The 22,549-nt window shown below is 39.4% G+C and overlaps 1 protein-coding gene across 5 annotated transcripts in view; it reads right to left on the bottom strand.

Annotated features, from left to right (window-relative positions):
• The window catches only part of LOC122718550 (chaoptin-like), a 534,511-nt gene that overhangs the window by 46,877 nt on the left and 465,085 nt on the right, over positions 1 to 22,549 (bottom strand). For all 5 annotated transcript variants that reach the window (XM_043943661.1, XM_043943664.1, XM_043943663.1 and 2 more), the window contains one exon: positions 3,978 to 4,016. In XM_043943661.1, coding sequence (XP_043799596.1) covers positions 3,978 to 4,016 — 39 coding nt within the window. The remainder of the gene's footprint in view (positions 1 to 3,977; positions 4,017 to 22,549) is intronic.

Below are 22,549 nucleotides of genomic sequence, written 5' to 3'. Positions count from 1 at the left end.
AAAAAAAAAAAAAAAAAAAAAAAAAAGAAGCATAAAGAGAAAAAACTCTGGACGAGTAATTTTTTTCTCGCTCACGATCAGCTTCCATTTGCGCCGCGTGTCCTCCTTTTAATCCCCCGAGACAAAAGTTCCTCTTCCCCCCTCCCCCCTTTTCCTTTCCCCACAAAATTGCGCGGACCCTATTTTTCCTCTAGATTCCTCGCGGAAACGTAATCGCGTGTCCCGAAAACAAGCGCGCGGAAATCATCCCTGGAACGAAGATCCACCCTCTCCCGAGATAAATCGGTGGGCTAAAGTGGCCTCGTCGAATCGTCCTATTTCTCGTTGAAACAGGCCGCCGTTGCACGGCTTACGAAAAACACTGAACCCCCCCTCCCCCTTGCGGGGAGCGCTAGCGAAATTAACGACGTTAATGATCGTCGCCATGGTTGGCGCACCGTCGAAAACCCGGTTAGAAAAATAATTACTCGGCTCGATGTCCCGAGAATATTAAGTTGGCCGAGGTTTTGCAGCTGCGCCCTCTCCTCTCTATATACCCGTCCCCTGAATTAATTCCCGCGCACGGGATAAAATTAATCCCGTGTAATCGGGAATCCCCGAGTGTTGCTCGTCGCTGAACACAATTTTCAAACGAATCGTCGAAAGCCGTTTGCCGTTCCCATCCCGTCCCCGTCTAATCCTCGACCGGGGCGGGGGGGGGAGGGGGAAGGGGAGGGGGGAGAGAGGTATAGTTATAGCAGTAAATTGCAGCGAATCGGTTTTGAAAATTGATGGGCGATTAAAGTTTGGATTAAAAATTTGTCTATGGTTGCAAATGGTTCGGAAAGAACACGTTCTGTGACGCGTGTACCCTCGAATGTATGTATATACTGTCGATTTTTTTCCCCCCTTTCGAGATAAATGTGTATATATACGTGTTATATTCTTTCAACACGTGTGAAATAGAATAGAATTGCAAGCGTATCCTTTCGAACAAGATTTATCATTATTGAAGATGATGATCACTTTGGAAGCAAATTTTCGTTCGAGTTCTCGAAAAACGAAACATCAATACGAACGAGGAAATCTTTCGAAAATGAAACGGGGGAGGGGGAGATTTAAGTCGGCCAAACTTCCAACAAGGATCCATCTCTCTCTCTCTCTGTACGCGATGAAACAATCTCCGTTTCGAGATTTTCATCTCCGTTTTCATCTCCTTCTGCCGCCGCGATAACTTTGCGTTATCATTGTCATCCAGGCGCACATCGTGGTTCGAAATTCACGAAATCGTCCCTTGCGTTACGAAAGATAACGAAAAACTTGAGAGAGCTCCCTTCTCTCTTTTCTCCCTTCTCGAGGCGACTCCTCCCTCTTTTCGAAAACTTGGACCATGTTTATATATATATATATATATATGTATATACCGTTGAAATTTTCAACGATAACGTTGGGCAAACGTAGAGGGAGGGGCAAGGAGGGAATTTCACTCTTTCGCTCTTTGGACGCCGTTTCGAAACATAATACCCCACGAACTTGGAGAGAATTAATTAGCGCGAGTGAAACTCGCCCTGTACATATAGCGGAATTTCTATTCTATCTAATTCACCGGAAACAAACCGTGTTCCGTGCCACTTGGCCGGAAACGAGAGGCAGCCGAGGGTACGAGGAGGAAATTCATTCATTCGGCCCAAAATTTTTGCGCCCAATTTTCAACGGAGAAAAGTAAGTGCGCGAAACGACGTTTTTCGGGGGGGAGGGGGGGGGAGAGGGGGAAGCATCGGATTATTCGCGTTGCCAAAATCCTCTTTTTTTCTCCTCTTGCGTTGCAACAATAATGATCTATTATTCCATATTCGTTTTTTTCATCGCTGTAGACGAGAGGATACGCTGTCTCGTTCGTCTTTCCTTCTTCTCCACTTCGAGAAAATTTTCTTAAGCGATTATCCGAATTTTCAGATTTTCAGAATCGCGAAGGGAGAGGGATCGAGTAAGTAACGTTTCGCTTCGATGCTTGTTTCTTCGGGAGGAAGGGGTAGAAAATTGGAGGGATGATTGTGAGAAAGGAAGGAAAGCTGGTATTCAGAAATATAGAAACTTATGTGAGCAGTTTAATTTTCCGCTAGATAAAGCGAGACGGGATCCATCTAGTTCTACCATCGTTTCATTTTATCTAATGCGAAATTAAATTGCTTATAATTAAAAAAAAAAAAAGAAAAAGGAAAAAAATAAGTTCCAATCTTTTTGACCAATTTCTCTTCCATCTTTTTCAATCTCTGAGAAATTAACCATTTAAATTTTCCATAATACTCGCTTTAAAAAAAAAAAATTGATATTTTCCTTTACCATCCTGTTCCGTTTTCATCGTCGACGAGATGGAGCTAAATGCTGAAATAATTAAGAGGTTGTTGACGCACTTTAGCTAGAATGTTGGACAAGAATGCAAATTAAAATTCAGAGTAACACCTGCTACCTTTACGTAACGATATCTTGGCAAACATCTTGCCAGTCAGAGAGAGAGAGAGAGAGAGAGAGAGAGAGAGAGAGAGAGAGAGAAAGAGAGAGACTTCGCTAATTTCCCAGTTGACCAAGATCAATGACAGTCGCTTTACTCGAAACGACGGTAATTTGTTCCCAGTTATAAGTGGAACACCGTGTCTCCCCGAGGAGATCGATACTCCAAAAAGAAGAACATCTTTCCGATGTTCAATGATCGGTATTCCTTACGTCATAAACCGTGATGCAACGTTATTGCCCTCCTCCTCTTCCTCTTGCCTTTCCCCCCCGTAATCGTTATTCATTATTCCGATAGACGAAGAGAGGTAGGGAGGGAGGGTAGTCTCCTTCTCGTTCTCATCTTCTGTTATTATCGAGAATAAGACAATCCCTCGATCGAAGATCAAGCTTCGCTCTTTCGTTTCGCTTTGACCATCTCGAGTTCGCCTCGTTATTCATTCATTTTCCGATTGTAAATCGAAAAAATTGAGAAAGAATCGATTGCCTGCTTCCTCGTCATGGAATCTCGTCGTTATAATTTCGAAATAATAAAATTTCGAATTCTAATTGAGAAATTTATTTCTAAAGATCGATGATAAGGGAAATTCTCTTATGTCGATCGAGAGGGACACTTCGTTCCTTCCCCTCTCTCCGTTTGCTTTTCCATCGACAGAGCAGGGAATTGTTGCGTCAATTTCTCGAAGGAAACCACGAAACGCGTGTCCCTTGTATAGATTTATAAAAGAAAAGTATAGATTTATACCACGGAGTGAATGGTCTCCTCCTCTATATACCTACGAGAGCCTCTTCTTTCGCATTATTAAAACCAGACACTGTGACTTGCAGAAACTTTGAGCCAGAAGTTTGGCCCGCAATATGCTCTCTTTTATCCCTGCCTCCTCTGCGTTCAAGTCTTTAACTTTGGCCTGAAAGGCCGGGCGAAGTTGCGCGGAACGACACCCAAAGGCATACTTTCAGAAACGAAAGCCACTCCACTCCCCACCACCGGTCCCCAGAATCTTACCAAACTTCCCCACGTTGTTGCATTTTTCCGAGTACCAGTTGTTTCTTTTTATATTCTCTTTCCTGTAATCAACAATTTTCTTCAATTTTCTACAATAGTTTTTCTACAATAGTTTTCTAATAGTTGTAGAGCGTTGCTTCTCTACATTGCTGTTATACATCTACGCGGGTTGCACTTTCGCTTACAAATATCGTCTACGTAAAGTATTTCGATCAAGTAACGAGTCGTGTTTGAAAGAATTTTCATCTCCGTTGTTTTTCGAGTTTGCGAGAGTTTTCATCGCAAACAAGGAAGGAGAATTTTTTTTTGATTTCTTCGAGAATTTAGGATGGAACGTAGGAAGAAGAAGAAGATTGTGAAAACTAGTGGGTAATACTCGATTTTAGGACGTTAGGATTGGATCTAAGAGATCGATATAAATTATGAATCGATACGATCTTTCGAAAGTTATATACAGTAAATTACATTGAACAAAATTTACCTGCTTCGTTGGTTTCTCGTTTCCATGGTTGGCTGCGATCTGAAAAAGTGAAAAAAAGTTTTCAATTTCAGCATTATACACGGCAATGTATCAATAATAATTAAAATTACTCATTTAATCGTGAACGATGTAATATAAGTTGCATCGCGAGAAAAAAAAAACAAAAGAAAATAAAAAGCGTATAATTTTAGGAAGGAGAAATAATCATAGGAAGAATAATCGTATTATAAGCAATTCTCCCGATAATAAGAGAAAATAAATAGAATCTTAATTAATTGAACAAAAGTAAATCGAATCGAAAACGCGAATATAAAAATTTGCAAGGCAGAGGGATAAACGAAAACCGCATCAAATTTAAATCCGAATAACGAATACGATTAATCATTTAAATCAAATTAATAACGTAATATTATTTTCTTTTGTATCGCCGCATAACCATTACATTTTATTCATTATAATTATCCCATATTTTATCACTATCCAATTTCTTTTATATTATCCCCAATCGAATTAAATTGTACATATATATACATACAAATATATATCCCACTTTCAACATCTCAAGATACGAATTCGAGGGTAGATTTCTCTCAAACTACCCTCTCTCTCTCTCTCTCTCTCTCTCTCTCTCTCTCTCTCTCTCTCTCTCTCTCTCGACTTACTCTTTTCGCAAATGGACACTGCGCCGTAAGAATCGAAACAATCGAGTGTTCCCTCTCGAGAGTTTACCTAAAATACATTTTCACGTTCTAAGAATCTATCGGAATCTATCTACCATTGCGAGTATGCATTTCGCGTGTATTTCATTTATCTTCAATCTTTCCAATCTTAACTTCACAATCTCTCTTATTTCCCTCCCCCTTTTTTTTCTCCCAAACTTTTCAGCATATTTCCAAACACATTGGAGGAGGGGAAGGGGGAGGATATATCTGGTTCACGGATTCACGGCACGGCAAGCTTTTATTCTTCCCGTTACCGTTACAGGCGCGCGGAATCCCCTTGAACGTTCCTGAAACGCGATTACAAATAGCAAACGTTTGAATAGAGCATTGCACACGTACACGTACACGTACACGTACACACATGGCGGAGCGATATAAGGACCGGGATGAAATACGTACACGGCGTACGTGGCCTCTATCTCGCCGAAGACGGAAAGAAAGAAGTAGAAAGGGGGATGAGCGCGGTTATAAAGCTCGGGTAATATTTTAACACGCGCATTGTACTGACGGAATTGTAAAGGAAATAAATTATCGCGCCTGGGGGGAGGGGGGGACTCTTCTCCCGCCGTTGTTTCCTCGTGGTCAGAACAATTCCGCGCAGAATCCACCCTCTTCCCTCCCCTCCCCTCCCCTCCAGACCGTTGTTAAGGTAGAAAAGTTGCGCGAGAAGATGCACTCGTAAAATCGTGTTTTCAAGAACCGCCGCGTTATTCATCGCCGAAATATCGCGAGACGGTTTTTCTTTTTTTTTTATCGCGCTACGTACATTTACGCAAGGTAAATTCCAGCTTTGGAACGGCGACTTGGCGTTATAAATTATTATCCGTGGAAAGATTATTCGTGGATTAAATTGGAACGAATCCGATTTCGAAATCGTGGAAGGAGGAATCGAAATCTTTTTAGGCGGGTTTTTTTTTTTATTAATAATTATTAATTTTGTATACGAATTCGATAGATAGGATATAATTGGTAGATTAATTGGTAATAGGAATTAGATTACTTATCTTCACTTTTTCGGTTCAAATATTTGAAGTTCGGATAAGATGTTCGATCATGATGATAGAAGCTTAACTCAATCAAGTTAAATTTCGTCTGGATTCGAATGTTGTTCGCGCTAAATCGAGAAGATGCGGCGGATTAAAATTTGTCTCTCGTTTGGAATATATACGATCGTTCCACTGTTCCATCGTTCGAACATGACGACGTAGTAACAAATAGATAACTGCCGCGAGTTAGATAAATGTGATATCCTAGCCCGTTAATTACCGAGAAATAAATAAATAAATAAAAATCGAACCGGTCATTGTTCGAAAAACGGTAGGACAGTTACATCCCGATTCGAGAGATTCGGGGCGAGAAAGCGTCACAAATCATCATCATCGACTGCCATCCATCGAAACATCCCGCCTGTTGTCCTCCTCTATATTCCCCCGGGGGACGACATTTTTTCCCTCCTTCGTCGTCGTTTCTTGTTCCCCCTCCTTTTCTTCCTTCCTTCCTTCCTTTCTTTTTTTTCAAACATTCACGCGACGCGTTATGAACGAAATTCGAGAACAAACGGGGCAGAAACGAAGCGGATAGCGGGCAACCGAATTTCCAATTTCCCGCGTATTATCCCAGATTACCGTGGCGGACACGGACATTTTTTGAGATATCCGTTGATATACCGTGGAACAGCGGCGGAAGAGGATTAATTCGAGCGCCCTAACGCGTTCGTCACATTGGCGGGCCGCTACTAAGCCGCGCGCCATCTGCGCCGCTCGAAATTGGATAAATAGCACGGACACCTAGCTTCTCTTTCAGCTTGTCCGCCAAATTTTCCGCCTCCTATGATCGGGAAATATTTCGACCGACCGTGTGTGTGATCACATCCCGTATTTTATATATATATATATATATCTCTTTCTCTCTTTTATTTTCGCGCTTCGACTCGACGCGTTTTATTTCCATATTTCCTATCTATCGGCCGCGAAATCGCGTGCCGATTTTATGCCTCGCAAGAGGGACGGGGGCCACTCTTGCCTCGGTTAAATACAAAATTCTGCAGGAATTACGGGAAAATTACAGAGTTATTGAAAAATATTTTCCAAGAATTTTTGTTGCGTCGAAGGAGAAAAATATATATATCTTCGAATCTCGTCAAATTTTTTAAATTTCAAATTTTCTCTTCAACTCGATAAATTACAAGAGTAAGAAAGATATTGCAATTTCTGATTTTCGAGAGAAATCGATATATTTATATATATATATTTATCTCTCGTGTGTGTGAAGATTTTAAAAGGCCAAAAATTATTCTATCTAAAGCGAAAATTTGGCTGGTGACTAGTCAAGAGTCACGATACAAGATTTTTCTTAAGGATGAGCTCGATTCGATGGAAGTGTATATATTCTGACAAATAACAATTTTTTTTCTTTTGAAAAGAAAAAAGTAACATTTGTCGGATATCGGAAGCGATGACTAGAAACTCTCGCAAAACTTCTTTCTTCCATTGGATACGCGCGGTTTGGCGAATTGCTATAAAAACCGTGCTGGTTTTTCCAACCCCACGATGTTTTATCACATCGTGAAACGCGACTCGAGACGCGAAGAATGCCAGTGGGTTCGTGATTGCTCCCTATATATATATAGATTGGACGAGAGAGAAGAGTCTAAAAGTGCGCTTGGAATTTAATTTCATGAGCCGATTACTCTTTCCCGAATCATTTTCTTCCGCTTCGTTAACGGTGAAAGATTCGAAAACCTTTGGTCTTAGTTAAACTTGCTTTACTTGCTTCATTAATGAAGCTCCCGCGTATAGAAATACATTTTAACTTCATTTTATTCGATGAAATTTTAACGATAATATATCAAATTATCGAGGATAGTTTTATCCAATTAGTCGAGGCGTCTCTACGCGTTTAATTATTGTTCCACGAGTCAACAAAAGCTTAATCGGTTAATCCCTCTCAAGCAATTTTTCTTCCTTTAGCTGAAAATTTTCGTTTCCCCTGCTTTGTTAACGAGTTATTAACGAAAAAAGAAGAAGAAGAAAAAAAAGTTAAAACCAATCGTGTAGACATGTTCCATTTATAATCAAACGATAAAAGTTTATTCAAGATACGAGCAATAATCAACAACGTTGAGTGTTGAAATTACGAAATTTATCGCGTGATCTCGAAATGAAAAACGAAATTTATTCGAATTATTATGCCTTGATATACTTGATTTATGAAACAGAATGGAAAGTGAATAAGATATGAACAGAAATAAAAAGAAAACGAAAACGATTTATCCATCGAATATCGTCAAATCTTAAAAAAAAAAGAAGAAGAAAAACGTGTTGGAAAGCTGTCTGTCCCAGCCAGAAGTTTCCTCGCGTGCAATCAGACCGCGTCGAGAATTTTCCCCGGCGAGAATTTCCGCTTGGCACGCTCGGTGCACGGCCGTCAAAGGTTCTTTTTCCCCGTAAAGAGAAACGTTTGTCGCGCATATTTACCGTGGATTTCGAACCACATCCCTCTACACCCTTCCATCAGCTCCGTTTTCTTCGCGGACCGATAAGTTAGGCGCGAGCAACCCTCTCTCTCTCTCTCTCTCTCTCTCTCTCTCTCAAAGCCCTCCCTTTCATCGCGACCACACATCTATCCGCGCGTATAGAAGTCGCGAATGGTTATGACAGTCGATTCAATGCTCCCTCGTCCTCCTCGACGAAGAAAATGCGCGGCGCGAAAATGTGAAACGCCTCGAGGCTCTCGTTAATGCCTTAGCTGGTTTGTCCGACTGATGATCGAACACGGTCCGCTGCCCGCCATTGTGCCCTGCTTTCTTTATCCTCGAAGAGAGCACAAAGAGAGACGAGAAAGAGTCTGTTCAAGGAAGATGTTTTTAAGGGATAATTTTTGTTCGCGATGCGAGATTAGAAGCTTTTTTTGAGACTTTCTCCAAGTATGGAAAATGATTCTTGGATAGTAAGATATCGATCGATAGTAAGGCATTCCTTGAATGAGAATTATATATGAGATTATTATAGAAAATATATATATATATATATTGTTAAAAAACTCGCGAATATTGGTGAATATATATATATATATATATATATGTCTGAGATCGACCGTGAAAAGATAAAGGCATGCAATTTTTTATCGTCAAGGAACTTATAAAGCGTGTATCTTAAAGGATGCATTGTAGGATACTTTAACGTACTACATTATTACACATCGCGTCAACGTCGAATTTATGTAGAGACTTACTCACTTATATAGCATTTATATATATACCTTTTTGAAGAAAAGTTAATGGAGCGAAACGAAACAGTATATATATATACAATATATACGCGACTACTGCAATTCATCAAGGGAGAAAATACTTTGGAACAATTGCACGATTGCGAAAATGGTCTTGCAATTTTTCCTTGTAAAAAGTGTTTTGGCCTTTTTTACACTATAAATTTTCATTTTGTTTTCTAAGAGATCGGTCGATGAATGGCAATGGTGCGAAGGTAAAATAAAAGAATACAGAATAGAAATATCTTTTTCAAAAGTTCGATCGTGAAATTCCTCAGCCAACGATTTTAACGATAAAATGGAACAATCGCGAGCAAAAGTTTTCGATGGCCATTTTTAAAATGATCTTTGGGCGAATATTGGTTAAAAAATACTTTGAAACAAATTTCCATCGTAAAAAATTTCCACGATTGCGAAAATGGTCTTGCAATTTTTCCTTGTAAAAAGTATTTGGCCTTTTTTACATTATAGATTTTCATATTGTTTTCTAAAAGATCGATCGATGAATGACAATGGTGCGAAGAATAAAATAAAAGAATACAGAATAGAAATATCTTTTTCAAAAGTTCGATCGTGAAATTCCTCAGCCAACGATTTTAACGATAAAATGGAACAAAAGTGTTCGATGGCCATTTTTAAAATGACCTTTCGGTGAATATCTGGAATGGTTAAAAAATTTATCGAGCATTGGTGGATCGTTGGCGGCGAAACGTCTCTGGGAAATCGGCACTCTTAAATTTCACTCGGGAATAATGACGAAGGACGAAGAAGGGGAAGAGCGAGAGAAGGAAAATTAATTAGCGTGAAAAACACTGGTTTTTTTTTCCCCCTATCGGGAGAACTTGCACATAGGCTTTCTTATCGTGCACGATATTTTATAATTAACAAAACGCTATGGGGAATTTTGCGTCTTCTTTGTTTTCTTCCTCTTCCTCGGTCACAAGCGAGGAGCGGAAAAATAATTCCGGTATCGAATAAAAAGGTGGCCGTTTGTTTGGTAATAATCAAGTCGGCCGACATTATTCCCTCGTTGGAATAACGTTCGATTCCAATTGAACGTTTTCTTTTTCTTTTTTTTTTTTTTCTTTCTTTCCTTTGCGCCCGACGTTCACGCAAAATGCGAAACATGAAAACTCGCGTCTCCCTTCAATCAATCTATTCATCGGTATTTCATTCTTCTTGCACGGGTCTATACATATATCTCGATGCTTTTCTTTCTTTTTCCAATCAATTTCTTGCTTTTTTTCTCTCCCTTTCTGCTTCTTAGAGTTTGTAAGATTTCTCGTCATCGATTTGCATTCACGCGTCCAATCCCTCGTTATATTTCTTTTTCTATCTATGTCTCGCGGAATTCATCGACGAGGAAGAAACGCGGTTCTCTCCTAGGTCGTCGAGGAAAGTGGATGGGGAAAAGGTTCGTCGATCGTTGTTTATTTTTCTTTTTTTCGCGATTAATCGATTCTATTATCGTTTTCGGCGGTGAGGAACGCGCGTGTTTCTATAAAAATAAGGGACGTTGCTTGTTGAACGATTGTACGTATCCGATCGACGTTGCATTTCAGAAACCTCGAACCTTCGATTTGCTGGCGCGACGAGTAATGCGAGAACGATCGAACTTGACCGACAGATGGCCCTTGTTCTTTCCATCTTAGTTGTACTAAACGACGATTATTATTATTAGTTAAAATTTTTTTTAACGCGCGAAATACAATGAAAAGCTTTTTCATAGAAAGAAAAATTGATTTGGAATTTAAGGAAAAAAGAATTGTCCTCGATACGGAAAGAAATTCCATATTTCTTCATCGATTCAACGATCCCTGCCTTCGTTATTCCTAGCATTGTACGAGAATGTCCTTTCACGGGGGTATAAATCGTTTCAATAATGATCGAAGAAACGGGGGAGGAAAGAAAAAAAAAAAAAGAAAAAAAAGAAGCTTCGCCTTTGAATGAAAAACGATCGACGTTGAGAAAGACTTTCTTTCTTTCTCTCTTTCTTTCTTTCTTTCTTTCTTTCCTCGCGACGGAAAGAAAGAGAACGAAAAAAAAAAAAAAACGGTGTTAATTTAATTAAAAAAAGCGCAGTTTTTTTAAATTGGCGCGCGGAGAGAAAGGTGAATGAAATTCCTTCCGCCATCGATTAATTTGCTAATTTATAACGAGAAAATTTCCCGATGCAGATTAATTGAAACGTTGCCGCGTCGCGCCAACGAGAATAATACTCGCGTTTGTTCCGTTTATTTCATCGTGCCACGAGTACCCTCCTCCCCCCATCCCTATTTCTCTCATTTTCACCCTGTTAAAACAACTTCTGCATAATTCCGCGCCCGCTGAATATTACATTTCAACGCACGCCGCGTACGCTTTTTTTCATTCGATTTAAGCCGGTCGACCGGGTTGCGGCCAGTGAAACGGGGGGAGAGGGGGCGCGACCATCGACCATCGAATAGCGCGCGATCGCAGCATTTATAACGACGTGGACATTTTTTGGAGAAGCGTTTTTTACAACGATTACCTTGAAATCTATCATTTATCCGAATATCGTTCTTGTCATTTAATAAAACGTTACGTTCGAATGACGTTTCGTTCGATCTAAAATTACCTTCAATTACGAAGAATCGATGTAACAAGTAATTCGTTGAGAATTAAAATTTTTATCGTCGCAATTGTAAATATTTTTGTAGCAGCGTTTGAAAAGGTATCGTATTCCTTTAACGTGTATTTCGAACTGATTTCTGGATGAAATATCGATATCACGGAGAGGACGAGTATATCATCGGAAGATTATCGAGAAATTTCGAGGATACCCTTTTGTTTGAGGGGGGGGGGAGAGGAATAAAAATGTCAAAAATGTCGCGAGTGACGTGCTGATACGTGCAAGTTTTATTTCGTTGACATTTTGTCTTGCTATATACGGATATATAGAACAAGCAAACCAATTTTGCATAAAAATTTATGGGCGGAAGAACATTGTCTCTGGAGAAATTCTCGTCTGCGTTTCGTGCTCCCTCGTAGAGATAGATTTTACGAGGGTGTAAGGTTGTCTTCTTAAAAACTGGCGCGTTTACTTGCGAAGAAAGGAGAGGAAGGAAGCGAAACGGAGAGAGAGAGAGAGAAAAGAAGACGATTCGCGTTTCTTTTAATCTTCATCGATTCATTTGCAACGAAAATGCTGTGGAATTGGCCGGGATGATGAATGGGAATAATTATATATCTTCTTGTTCCTGCCTCGTCTTTTCTCGTTCCTTGTTTTTCCCTTATATACATTTTATTATTTTCGCCGAGATCGAGAAAGGAGAAAAATACGTTTCGTCAGAAACGCGGAAATATTCTCAAAGCCATCTTTGTACCATCGCGGCGAAGAAAAGTCTTTGGAGATCAAGAAACAAATTTCTTGGAAATTGCTTGCGACGTGGGGATCGTGGGGGAAAAAAATCGAATCAGGTCAACGTAGCAGTTCTCTTCCAAGATACTTTTTGACCGGTGTCGTTCGAGTAAAAATCGAACGACGGTAAACGGAAAAAGTTTCTTTCCATTTATTTTCCTTCCGGGAAATGGCGAACCATTCAATTTTGACTCGTCTCTTTGACGGTCAAACTTTTTCCACGTTATTCTAAAGATGACAAAGTCCATAAAATTGATAACAAATATCCATTTTATTGAGAAATTATTAGAAATCTAATTAATTATATAACTTTCGTTATATAATTTCGTTATTTCAATTACGATCTTTTGTACGAAATGTCTCGTATTTTTACAAGACAAGATTGAAATAAGAAAAAGACGTTTCAATTTTGTTGTTGAAATTATAGGCAGATGTTAAAAAGCCTGTAATTCGATCGTTTTTATTTTTTTCATCTATATAATTTCTAACGAAAAATTTTTAATTAAAAAAGAACATTTAAATATTTAGAAGCTTTCCCACAATATTTCCCTCCCTTATTTTCATTTCAAACTCTTGAAATCCCGTTGAAAAGATCCCTCTGTCGTACAAAATGCTTATACGTCGATTGAAAGCCAAATTAGACGAATAAAAATTCTCGTCCATCGATCATCTTAAATGCGACAAAATTCTTATCCCCCAGCTTGGAAAGAATTCCATCCAACTCGTAGTCGATCGTAGCTCGAGCGAGGATTCGAGTCGGATGGAAATCGATTGTACCCTTGCGCGATTCAGCCTTTTAATGAAATAATGGAGAGGAATAACCCTCTCTCAGCCCGAAATCAGATTGCACAAATCCTCGAGCGCGAGCAGGGGAGATCCTGAACCGAGTCGATCGACTGCTGTGTAAATTTCGCCTCTCTTTCTCCCCCTCTCCTCTCTCTCTCTCTCTCTCTCTCTCTCTCTCTTTCTCTCTCTCTCTCGATATCGTCGACCACCTTCTATTCCCGGATATAAATTATCGTCCACCATCGGACGAGATACTGTTTTATGGACTGGGGTCGGCACATGGCGCATGCAAATTATTTTAATACGGGACTCCCTGATACCCGTTTCAATGCGTATTTCACGTAAAAATCATCGCTTCGATGAACGTTGTTAGGCTGGTTTTTTAACGTTCAAGCGTAAAATGTGTTCAGTATATACAATCGAGCGAAATTGTGAAAAATCCGTCATTTTGGCAATTAGTTTTAGAACTAGTTGATAGTTCAAATAGTGATACGAAAGTAATGATTGGATAAATTGCTCTCTGAGTCTGATCTTTGATGGAAGCACGCGATTAATTTTGATGTTTACAGAGAGAATTGAGAAAGAAAGAGAGAAAGAGAGAGAGAGAGAGAGAGAGAGGAAAGATCATATTAAGGAAAGGATAATTACCGCGTGAAAGTATCTGGATTTCGTTTCATGTTCATCATTAGATTGTGGAAAAATTTCAAATGCTTGAAAGAATATTTACATAACGTGATATAAAATATTTAAACTAATATTTAAATGGTGAAACGAATCTTTATTTTAATTTCACTTTTGTAGTTGCGTTTGTGCAAAAATTTAAATTTCCACAAATATCCATGGTAATACTCATCACACATTCGAACGAAGAATTTGAATTTCCATTATATTTCAATATAATGGAAACCTGTATTTTATGATTCTATAAATCAAGAAAGGCATTCGAAGATAAATGATTATATTATGATACGTGAAAAATTATTAATTTGTTTATAGTTTTCCATTCTTTTCCATCGAAGGGAATGGAGGAAGAAAGTTTGATCGATATAATGTCGTATAACGAATAAAACTTCTATTCCCGAGTTTGTTTTTCTATATAAGCACAGCTAATAATTCCAGAAAAATGTATCGACACTCGATTCACATGGAAAATCGCGCTTAATCGTTGTGCGATAATGTGATATATCACGAAATATCTTCGTGGATGACGTAGAGGCGATATTTCAAACCGGCTCGTTTATCAAACTTTTTTTTTTTTTTTTCTTTGCAATAAAACAATGCCTCATCTTAACGGCTCCTTGACTAATATTTTCACCGTGATTAATGTCTTCCGAGATATTATTCCTCTCCGCGTTTTCTCTGCTTTTTTCACTCTTTTTCGCTTCTTTTTCCTCGTCCAAGGTACTCGCGCCAATCCCTCACGTAATCACTTTAAATTACGTTCAAACGAGATGGCACGTTCGATTCAAATAACATTAATCCGTGTTAATCTGTGTAGAAAAGTAGAACAACATCCTTCAACATCTTCCTAAAAATTCGTTTCCATAATTGTTAATGATATTTCATAAGAGAAAGAGTGAAGGAGAGAGAGAGAGAGAGAGAGAGAGAGAGAGGAAGAGGGAAATAAATATTACATAACGGTAACTTTACTGCGCGTCGAAAAATTCAGTTTGAGAATCTTCAGGCGGAATCCATTAACTCGCTTTGCCGTTTATCAAATTATTCGTAACGTTTTAAATAACACCAGATATACATGACAGAATTTATTATTCAAAGAAAGTTTAAAAGTTTAAAAGAATATTTTAATAAAGAGCCGCGACAAAGCGAAAGGATGATACCTTCGTTATGATAACAAGTTGAAAAAGAAGAACGAATCGGTCTTTGCGTGAACGAATGTCAAAGCGACGAAAGTATTTACGAAAAAAAAAAAAAAAAAAAAGAAAAAAAAAAGAAAAGGAAAGAAAGAAAAAAAAAGTACTCAAAAAGAGGTTGAAGTAATTTACACGGGAAAAAATATTTTTTCCTCCAATTATAAGTTTATCAAAAAAAACGCTTTGAAAATTCATCGATCGAAACGTCGCGTCGCGGCGAAAAGAATCGAAGGAGAAAGACCACCAACCCCCTCCGCGAAACAGGTGAAAATGCAAATGACAATGGGCCGCTCCTCGCCCCTCCAATAATCCCGTATTTTTCAATTAAACGCCACCTATTTTTGTTTTTGTTTCACGCGCAGAGAGCGTCCCATCAATTCGAGATCACTTGGCCCTCTCCTCCTCGTCCCTCGTGAGCGGGCAGGGGACGAGGATGACCGATCACGTCCGCCTGGTTGGTGGAAGAGACGCGACAACAGGAAGCTCGCGAGCATTAAGTTTTTGTATCGTTTGAGATTGGCGGCGGCGGCGGCACGAAGCTCTCAGTAAAGCACAAAGAGCCCTCTCTTTCTCTGTCCATCCTCGGCTTCCTCGCTTCCCTTTACTCTCTCTCTCTCTCTCTCTCTCTCTCTCTCTCTCTCTCTCTCTCTCTCTCTTTCTCTCTCTCTCTCTCTCTCTCTCTTTCTCTCTCTTTCTCTCTTTCTCTCTCTTTCTCTCTTTCTCTCTTTCTCTCTTTCTCTCTTTCTCTCTTTCTCTCTTTCTCTCTTTCTCTCTCTTTCTCTCTCTCTCTTTCTCTCTCTCTGTCTCCGTCTCTGTCTCTCTCTCTGTTCATTCTTCGGTGAATGGAGGGTTGTGAAGCTCGCGAGCGAGGCATATGTAACGATACGTCGTTAATAGAACGCGGGAGATATCTGATGAAGAGAGGGCGAGCCATGTTAACTACTCCAGCAACCGGCTAGCATGGAAATCACATTGGCATCGAGATCAGAAATAATTAGTTGCTCGAGACGACCGGCTCGTGAACAGCATCGAACTAATAACCCTTTTACAGAGGAATATATAGTAGTCGGTGTTGGTTGGTGGTCTCGCGTAAGAGAACCGAACACACGTTCTCTTTAATTTCTTTTTTTTCTTTTTGCCCATCTTTCTTCTTTCTTTTCTTTCTTTTTTTTTTTTCTTGCGAATCTCGCGAATTTTCAAGCTTGAAAGTTAATTGAAGTGGTTTAAGTATGGATGGATACTTATATCGCGTTTGGTCGGGTTTCAACATTGATATATAGAATAGAAATACTCCGGTGGGTAGTATTTTGAGAGAAAAGTAGTTGTGCGTGGTAGAAAACTCGAACGAGAACGGATTTTTCGAACTCTCGAGCGCTGCTGGAATTAAAAATTTACTTTTTAAGGGGAAGGAATTTCGTATTACTCCTGGCGACCGGTCTTTTGCCGGTAGCGTAACGATATTATACGAAATTCATCAAGATAAGTGTAGTTTTTGCAGGTATAAAATGCTACGTGCAAATGCAACTGAATCGGTGTGGTGACATAGTATGAACTATGGAAAAGAAAATTTTTGTACACCGTTGTAAAGTGGAAATGGGGGTAAAAGGAAAAAGGAAATTGCAAAAAAATATTATTCACGAAGAAATAATCGCAACTCGGGGATACAACGAATCATTATAATTCCTATATAAAAATATTCAAATCCTGTGAAAACGAAACTTAAACGTTTCAATATCTTAATTTAAGAATTGGATTCCACACCCACACGCATTAAATTCTAACCAATGACCTACCTTCTTCTTGATTTTATCACCCGACAACGATGTTATCTCCGTTCTTCTTCTCGAGCGCGATAATTCGGACGCAAATACGAATATCGTTTTCCTGTTTCGAACATTGAGAGAACGTTGTCGCCTCTACGAATCGGGGAAATTGCGATGATTTCGTGGATGCAATGGAGAATCGGCGGCCCGCATTCGCGCACCACGACCAATCGCGTCAGCCAGCCTTCGATCCGCGTTTTCGTGTGCCCGCCTGATTTCGCCACTTCATTACGATATTTGATCATGCAAAGGCAAACATATCGATGAGTCGGCAAATTCCGGAGGAGAGAGGCCGGTTCCTCTCCTGTCTCCGCGAGTCGGAGATTTTGTACTGCTGTGTGTGTGTACCGGTTTCCGCGCTAACGATGGCATTTCCACCCGCTGTCTCTGCTTGTTTTGTTAGAGAGCTCGTCGATATTCGCGTTTAACCGAGAGATATCCAGATATCCAGTCGGTAACGACAATACCGGTTGATTAAAAAAGAATGGAAGCCGTTGTTTCGTAGACGAACATACAGGGATGAACAATACCATCACTCACTACTACTACTACTATCACGAGCACCCACGAGTTTTATCAAACGAAATCCTTACGAAATCCATCGCCATTTTCGTCCAGGGAGCGAAGTTAAATTAGATCCGAGAATTCTAGAATTCAATTAAGAAACGACAACAAAACTTCCGTGGTCGAATCCACGTGGAGGGATCTCGGGGAAATAAAATAGTTACTTTTTTTTTTTTTTTTTTTCTTCGAATCTCTCTGGTTACATAGGAATGGAATGGATCCGGCAAGGGGAGAGACGCGTTGATACAGGATCTCTCTAAAATCGTGATTCCTTTCGGTGCGAATAATAAATCGAGAGAGAAAGAGAAGAGGAATATTTTCTTCGAGTGAAATTGCCTAAATTATCTAATTATGTGATTAAGAAGAACGTGGAATAAAATTTTATATTCCCTTTATAGTTTCCCTTCTGTTGAAAAGAATCGAAAAAGATCTCTTCCATGAGGGATTCGTTTGAACGATGCCCTGCTGTTCTTCTTAATTTTATTTCGACAAGTTATCAATCGTACTCGAGACGAATTTCGGGGATGGGAGTGGAGAGGCAAAGGCCAGTGTTTCCAAACAAAGGGGGGAGAGGGAAGGGGGCAAGTTACGGAAGGGCGACGTTTCACAATAGCCTGCGGCCACGAACGGGCACGCCATTGACGATCGTGTGTCGTCGAACTATAACCAATAGGGGATAGATACTCGGGATAAATACGAGTAACACGGTTACCTAACCTGAAGGGATACAAGGAGAGATATCGAGGGGGATACTACACTTATGAAACGAAGTAACATCGCATTAAGTCCACCCTTGGCTAACTTTGAACCCTCTCTCTCTCTCTCTCTCTCTCTCTCTGTCTCTCCCTCTTCCCTTTCATCCCGTTCATCGATCACTCCCGTAGTATTATCTCAGGGAATGCGTGTACGAGGCATCGTTTGTGTGTACGCGTGACAAGTGGATGGGAGGAGGAGGGCTCTCGAGAAACCTCGGAGAAGAAGCTTTCGCGCACGTTTATCGAAACCTCGCCCGTGTTCACTCGAGACTTTGCACGATTGATTCTATGACGACTTTGTCGAAAGGAAAATGATGATACGAATCGAAGAGGAGGAGCATACTCGCTTCGTTGACGACTGATTTCGCGCGTGTTCGTTTGAAAAATGTTAATTTTCTTTCCAGAGAAAGCGACTTTTTTTTGAGGAGAAATATAAGAAAAACGCGTTTCTCTGCGATACTTTCGTAGAGAAGAAAGGTAGTTAAAAATTTTGAGAAAAATAAATATACTCTGGATCGTAGGATCCATCAGTGTGTGACTGTGGAACTACGTTGGACTATATTTTGGAAATACTCAACACGATATTTTGTTCGTAACAAGAATCAAAATAATAAAATCGTGTAAATATTGGAAAAATTTGTGAAAAGATTGTACAAGGTATTACTATTTTATTTATGCAAATGTAACGAACATATCGGATTTGAACATATTCACGCGGTGAATATGAAGATGAAATCGCATAAAATTGGCTTGACACGGAACGTGTTAATAATTAACAATGCATATCCGACATTGAGCACCGGGAAAGGATTAACCGAATTACACTGCAACTGACCACATTCAATCAAGATTTAATTTTCTACCTTATTTATACATTAATCTTTTCAACGATAAATGTTGATATACCAATCAAATTCAAATTTACAATCGATTATTCAATTCTAAATAAAATCCATTAGGGAAAATTTAGTTCAAAGAATTATTCCTATACGCGACCCTATACATTAATTCCTTCCTTCCTATACATTAATTCAAAACTTAACAAATCAGTATTTACGTTACGAAGAATGCAAAGGTGGATTTTCAAAGGATATGAAAGTTCTTTAAATGAATAAAGAAAACTCATTTCAAAGGATTTTTCCTACGATCAAAAACCGACGTACGAATTTATGGAATCATATTTCGTATGATTCGCAACTAATGATTTGACCAAGATTTAATTTTCAATCTTAATTGAAAACTTAACAAATTAACACTCGCGTCACGAAGAATGCAAAGGTGGATTTTCAAAGGATATGAAAGTTCTTTTTAAATAAATAAAGAAAACTCATTTCAAAGGATTTTCTCTACGATCAAAACATACGAATTTGTGGAATCATATTACACGCAAATATTGAGCACGAATTACACGTAAATCAACGACTTGATCAAGATTTAATTTTCAGTCTTGCACGTTAATTGAAAACTTAACAAATTAGCACTCGCGTCACGAAGAATGCAAAGGTGGATTTTCAAAGGATATGAAAGTTCTTTAAATAAATAAAGAAAACTCATTTCAAAGGATTTTCTCTACGATCAAAACATACGAATTTGTGGAATCATATTACACGCAAATATTGAGCACGAATTACACGTAAATCAAGACTTGATCAAGATTTAATTTTCAATCTTGCACGTTAATTGAAAACTTAACAAATTAGCACTCGCGTCGCGAAGAATGCAAAGACGATGGATTTTCAAAGGATATGAAAGTTCTTTTTAAATAAATAAAGAAAACTTATTTCAAAGGATTATTCATACACGGGTGGCGTACGAATAAAATGAATCTTTAATAATAATCCACCGCTGCTAACGAGAAGGGTAAGGAACGAACCTTTTCACGGCGGGTTGTGTCACCCCGAGGCGCCGCTTCGACCCAAATGCGATGCTCGGCCGAGGCTCGACGTGGCGCCCGTCCATTCTCCCTCTGCTTATCATCAGGGGGCGAGAGACATCAAAAGGGCCTCCGTAGCGCGAATCTCGCTCTTGATACGCTCTTGGAAACACCGAGGCCAGGTATTAACGAGTCCCCTCGCCGGCTACAAAAAGTCGGATGCGACCTCGCTTCCGCCCCTTTCAGGGCACCTACGCCGTGTCCTCTCGAATCGCATCCCTTTGCTCCCTTTCACCGGACATTATTGCGACGTCTTTTTCCGCAGGGGAAGGCGTCTTGAACTCGCTCGCCACCGCCAACTCCTGAGTGGCGTTTCGTGTCCGCCACCGCTGCGGATTTAACCTATCCTCTTCTCCTCAAATTTTGATTTGACCGAGTGTCGGTCGATTGTTCCGTCGTGTCTCCTCTCTTTAGAAGATGAGTTTGTTGGATTCTCTTTGGATTCCGAGATTTTTTTATTAATATTCGGCGAGATTTTCAAGTTTTCTTAATCTTCTCATTTAACATCGGAATATAGAATTTTGGGTATCAATTATATTAATAGGAAGAGTATTAATATTGGAGAGTTCGTTCTAAAGATCGAAACAGGGAGGATAAATTAAATATAATTACAAGTGAATGAAGATTTGATAGAGCTACACCTTATTTAACTTAATTAAGTAACTTAAATTAAGTCTTGATCGAAATTTAATGATCGAGATATGTGCAATAAATCGAAGCTAGAGAAGATAATATTTCGGAGCAACGGATTATTGACCTTTGACCAGAATACCGTGTCCGAAAGATTTGAACACAATTTTTTTCATTTTCAACTTCGACGCCTTCCAACGTAACGAGAGTCGCACAATTATGATTATAATTCGCGCGAAAAATGTATAACAGTTTCGTGTTTCGCAACGTCGTGAACACGAGCCGTCCCTCTTCTACCCTTCCCCCCCTCTCTCTCCGGAAATGCAAGAAACGTTTGAATTTAATATTTGGGACAACCTCCCCAGATTCCTGGCACGCGGCGTCACGCGGCGACATTATTTCAGGACGTTCGAATTTCGTTTAATTCTCCGTTAATCTTAGGATTTCTCCGTTTAATACCGCGTGAGAATAATTCCTGACCCCTCCTTGAGTTGACGTTTCCTCGGTTGGTTGACGATGGAATTTCGACCGCGATTCAAACGTGGAGATTATGGACTCCTCCCTCTGGTCGTCTCGCCACACCCTTGTTTAACGTTCCATCTGAATTATCACGATAGAAATTTTCGCCCAACGGACAATAAACAAATTCGAGATATATCGTTATATACGCTTATTCGTACAACGAACGATGTATCGTGGTAGGATACGATGTACATGGTCAACTATCGGGATACAAATTTCATTGTAGGCATCGTGGTGAATCATGGTCGAAACAAATCGAAATCACAGCAATTAGTCGGCGAAATATAAGCCGATCCCCGTCGATTGAGGGGAGGTGGGGTAATTATAAGCGCAAATTATATTGTTCAGAAACGCAAAATAATAATGTACTTTAACGAGTTGACTTGATAAACCGATGATCATTGAGCTGATATTTAGATGGTAATTATTAATTACTTTGGTTACCGGTTAAAATAACGAAAATCGCGATTGGGATGTATGAACATCGTGTAATTATCGTGTAATTATCGTGTAATTATTAGTTGGCGCGATTAGTTGTTGCTCGTTTAAATTCGTAAGGATAATGGGAGCGTGGAAATTATTTAATTCGTTCGAAATTATACTTGTTCCTTTTTTCTTTTTATACATTTAATAATATTAAAATTTACAATTTTGGGTGGATATTGAATACCGTCTGCGTGTATAATATGAGAAATATTCCGAATATTGAAAATATTCCCGGGAAAGAAAGAGAAGAAAATCTCTTTTCCCTTCTTCCATTTCATTTCCAAAAATATACATACGTATCGACTGGAATTCAGAGGAACTGGGATTCAGATTATTGTCTTCACATCGATTCATTATGCAATCTCAAACCTCTTGTTAAGATTTTGAAAAAAATAAAAAAAATCCATCAGAAAGAACAGAATCAACAAATATTTCAAGCTCGATGATTCGGAACTCACGGTTGTTCATCGGTTGCTAAACAATTTAACCGGTTGCGCAACAATTCACCGAACTGTTTCTAATCGAGTTAAACGAGTCTTCTCGAAAACTTTTCTAACACAGTTGAAACGATCAAACAGATGTTTCTCGATTTTTCACGAGGCTCGTTCAAACGGATTCGAGGAATAGACACTAGAGACTCTTTCCCTCAAAACGTTCAATAATAAAAAGCGAGAGCTCCACTTCGCCATAAATGAAATCTTAATTGCCCTCAGAGAAACACAACGAACGAGTTCTCTTCTCAACGAACACTGTAACGGAGAGACGGATGAGAATGAAAAAGAGAGCGAGGAAAAGAGAGAGAGTTTAGCAAAGAGAGAGTTGATTAACG

This window comes from Apis laboriosa, unplaced genomic scaffold (genome assembly GCF_014066325.1).
Source record: "Apis laboriosa isolate Shangri-la unplaced genomic scaffold, ASM1406632v1 scaffold64_cov150, whole genome shotgun sequence".
NCBI lineage: Eukaryota > Metazoa > Arthropoda > Insecta > Hymenoptera > Apidae > Apis > Apis laboriosa.
Note: the sequence above shows the minus strand (reverse complement) of the source record. Positions and strands in the feature narration are given on the sequence as shown.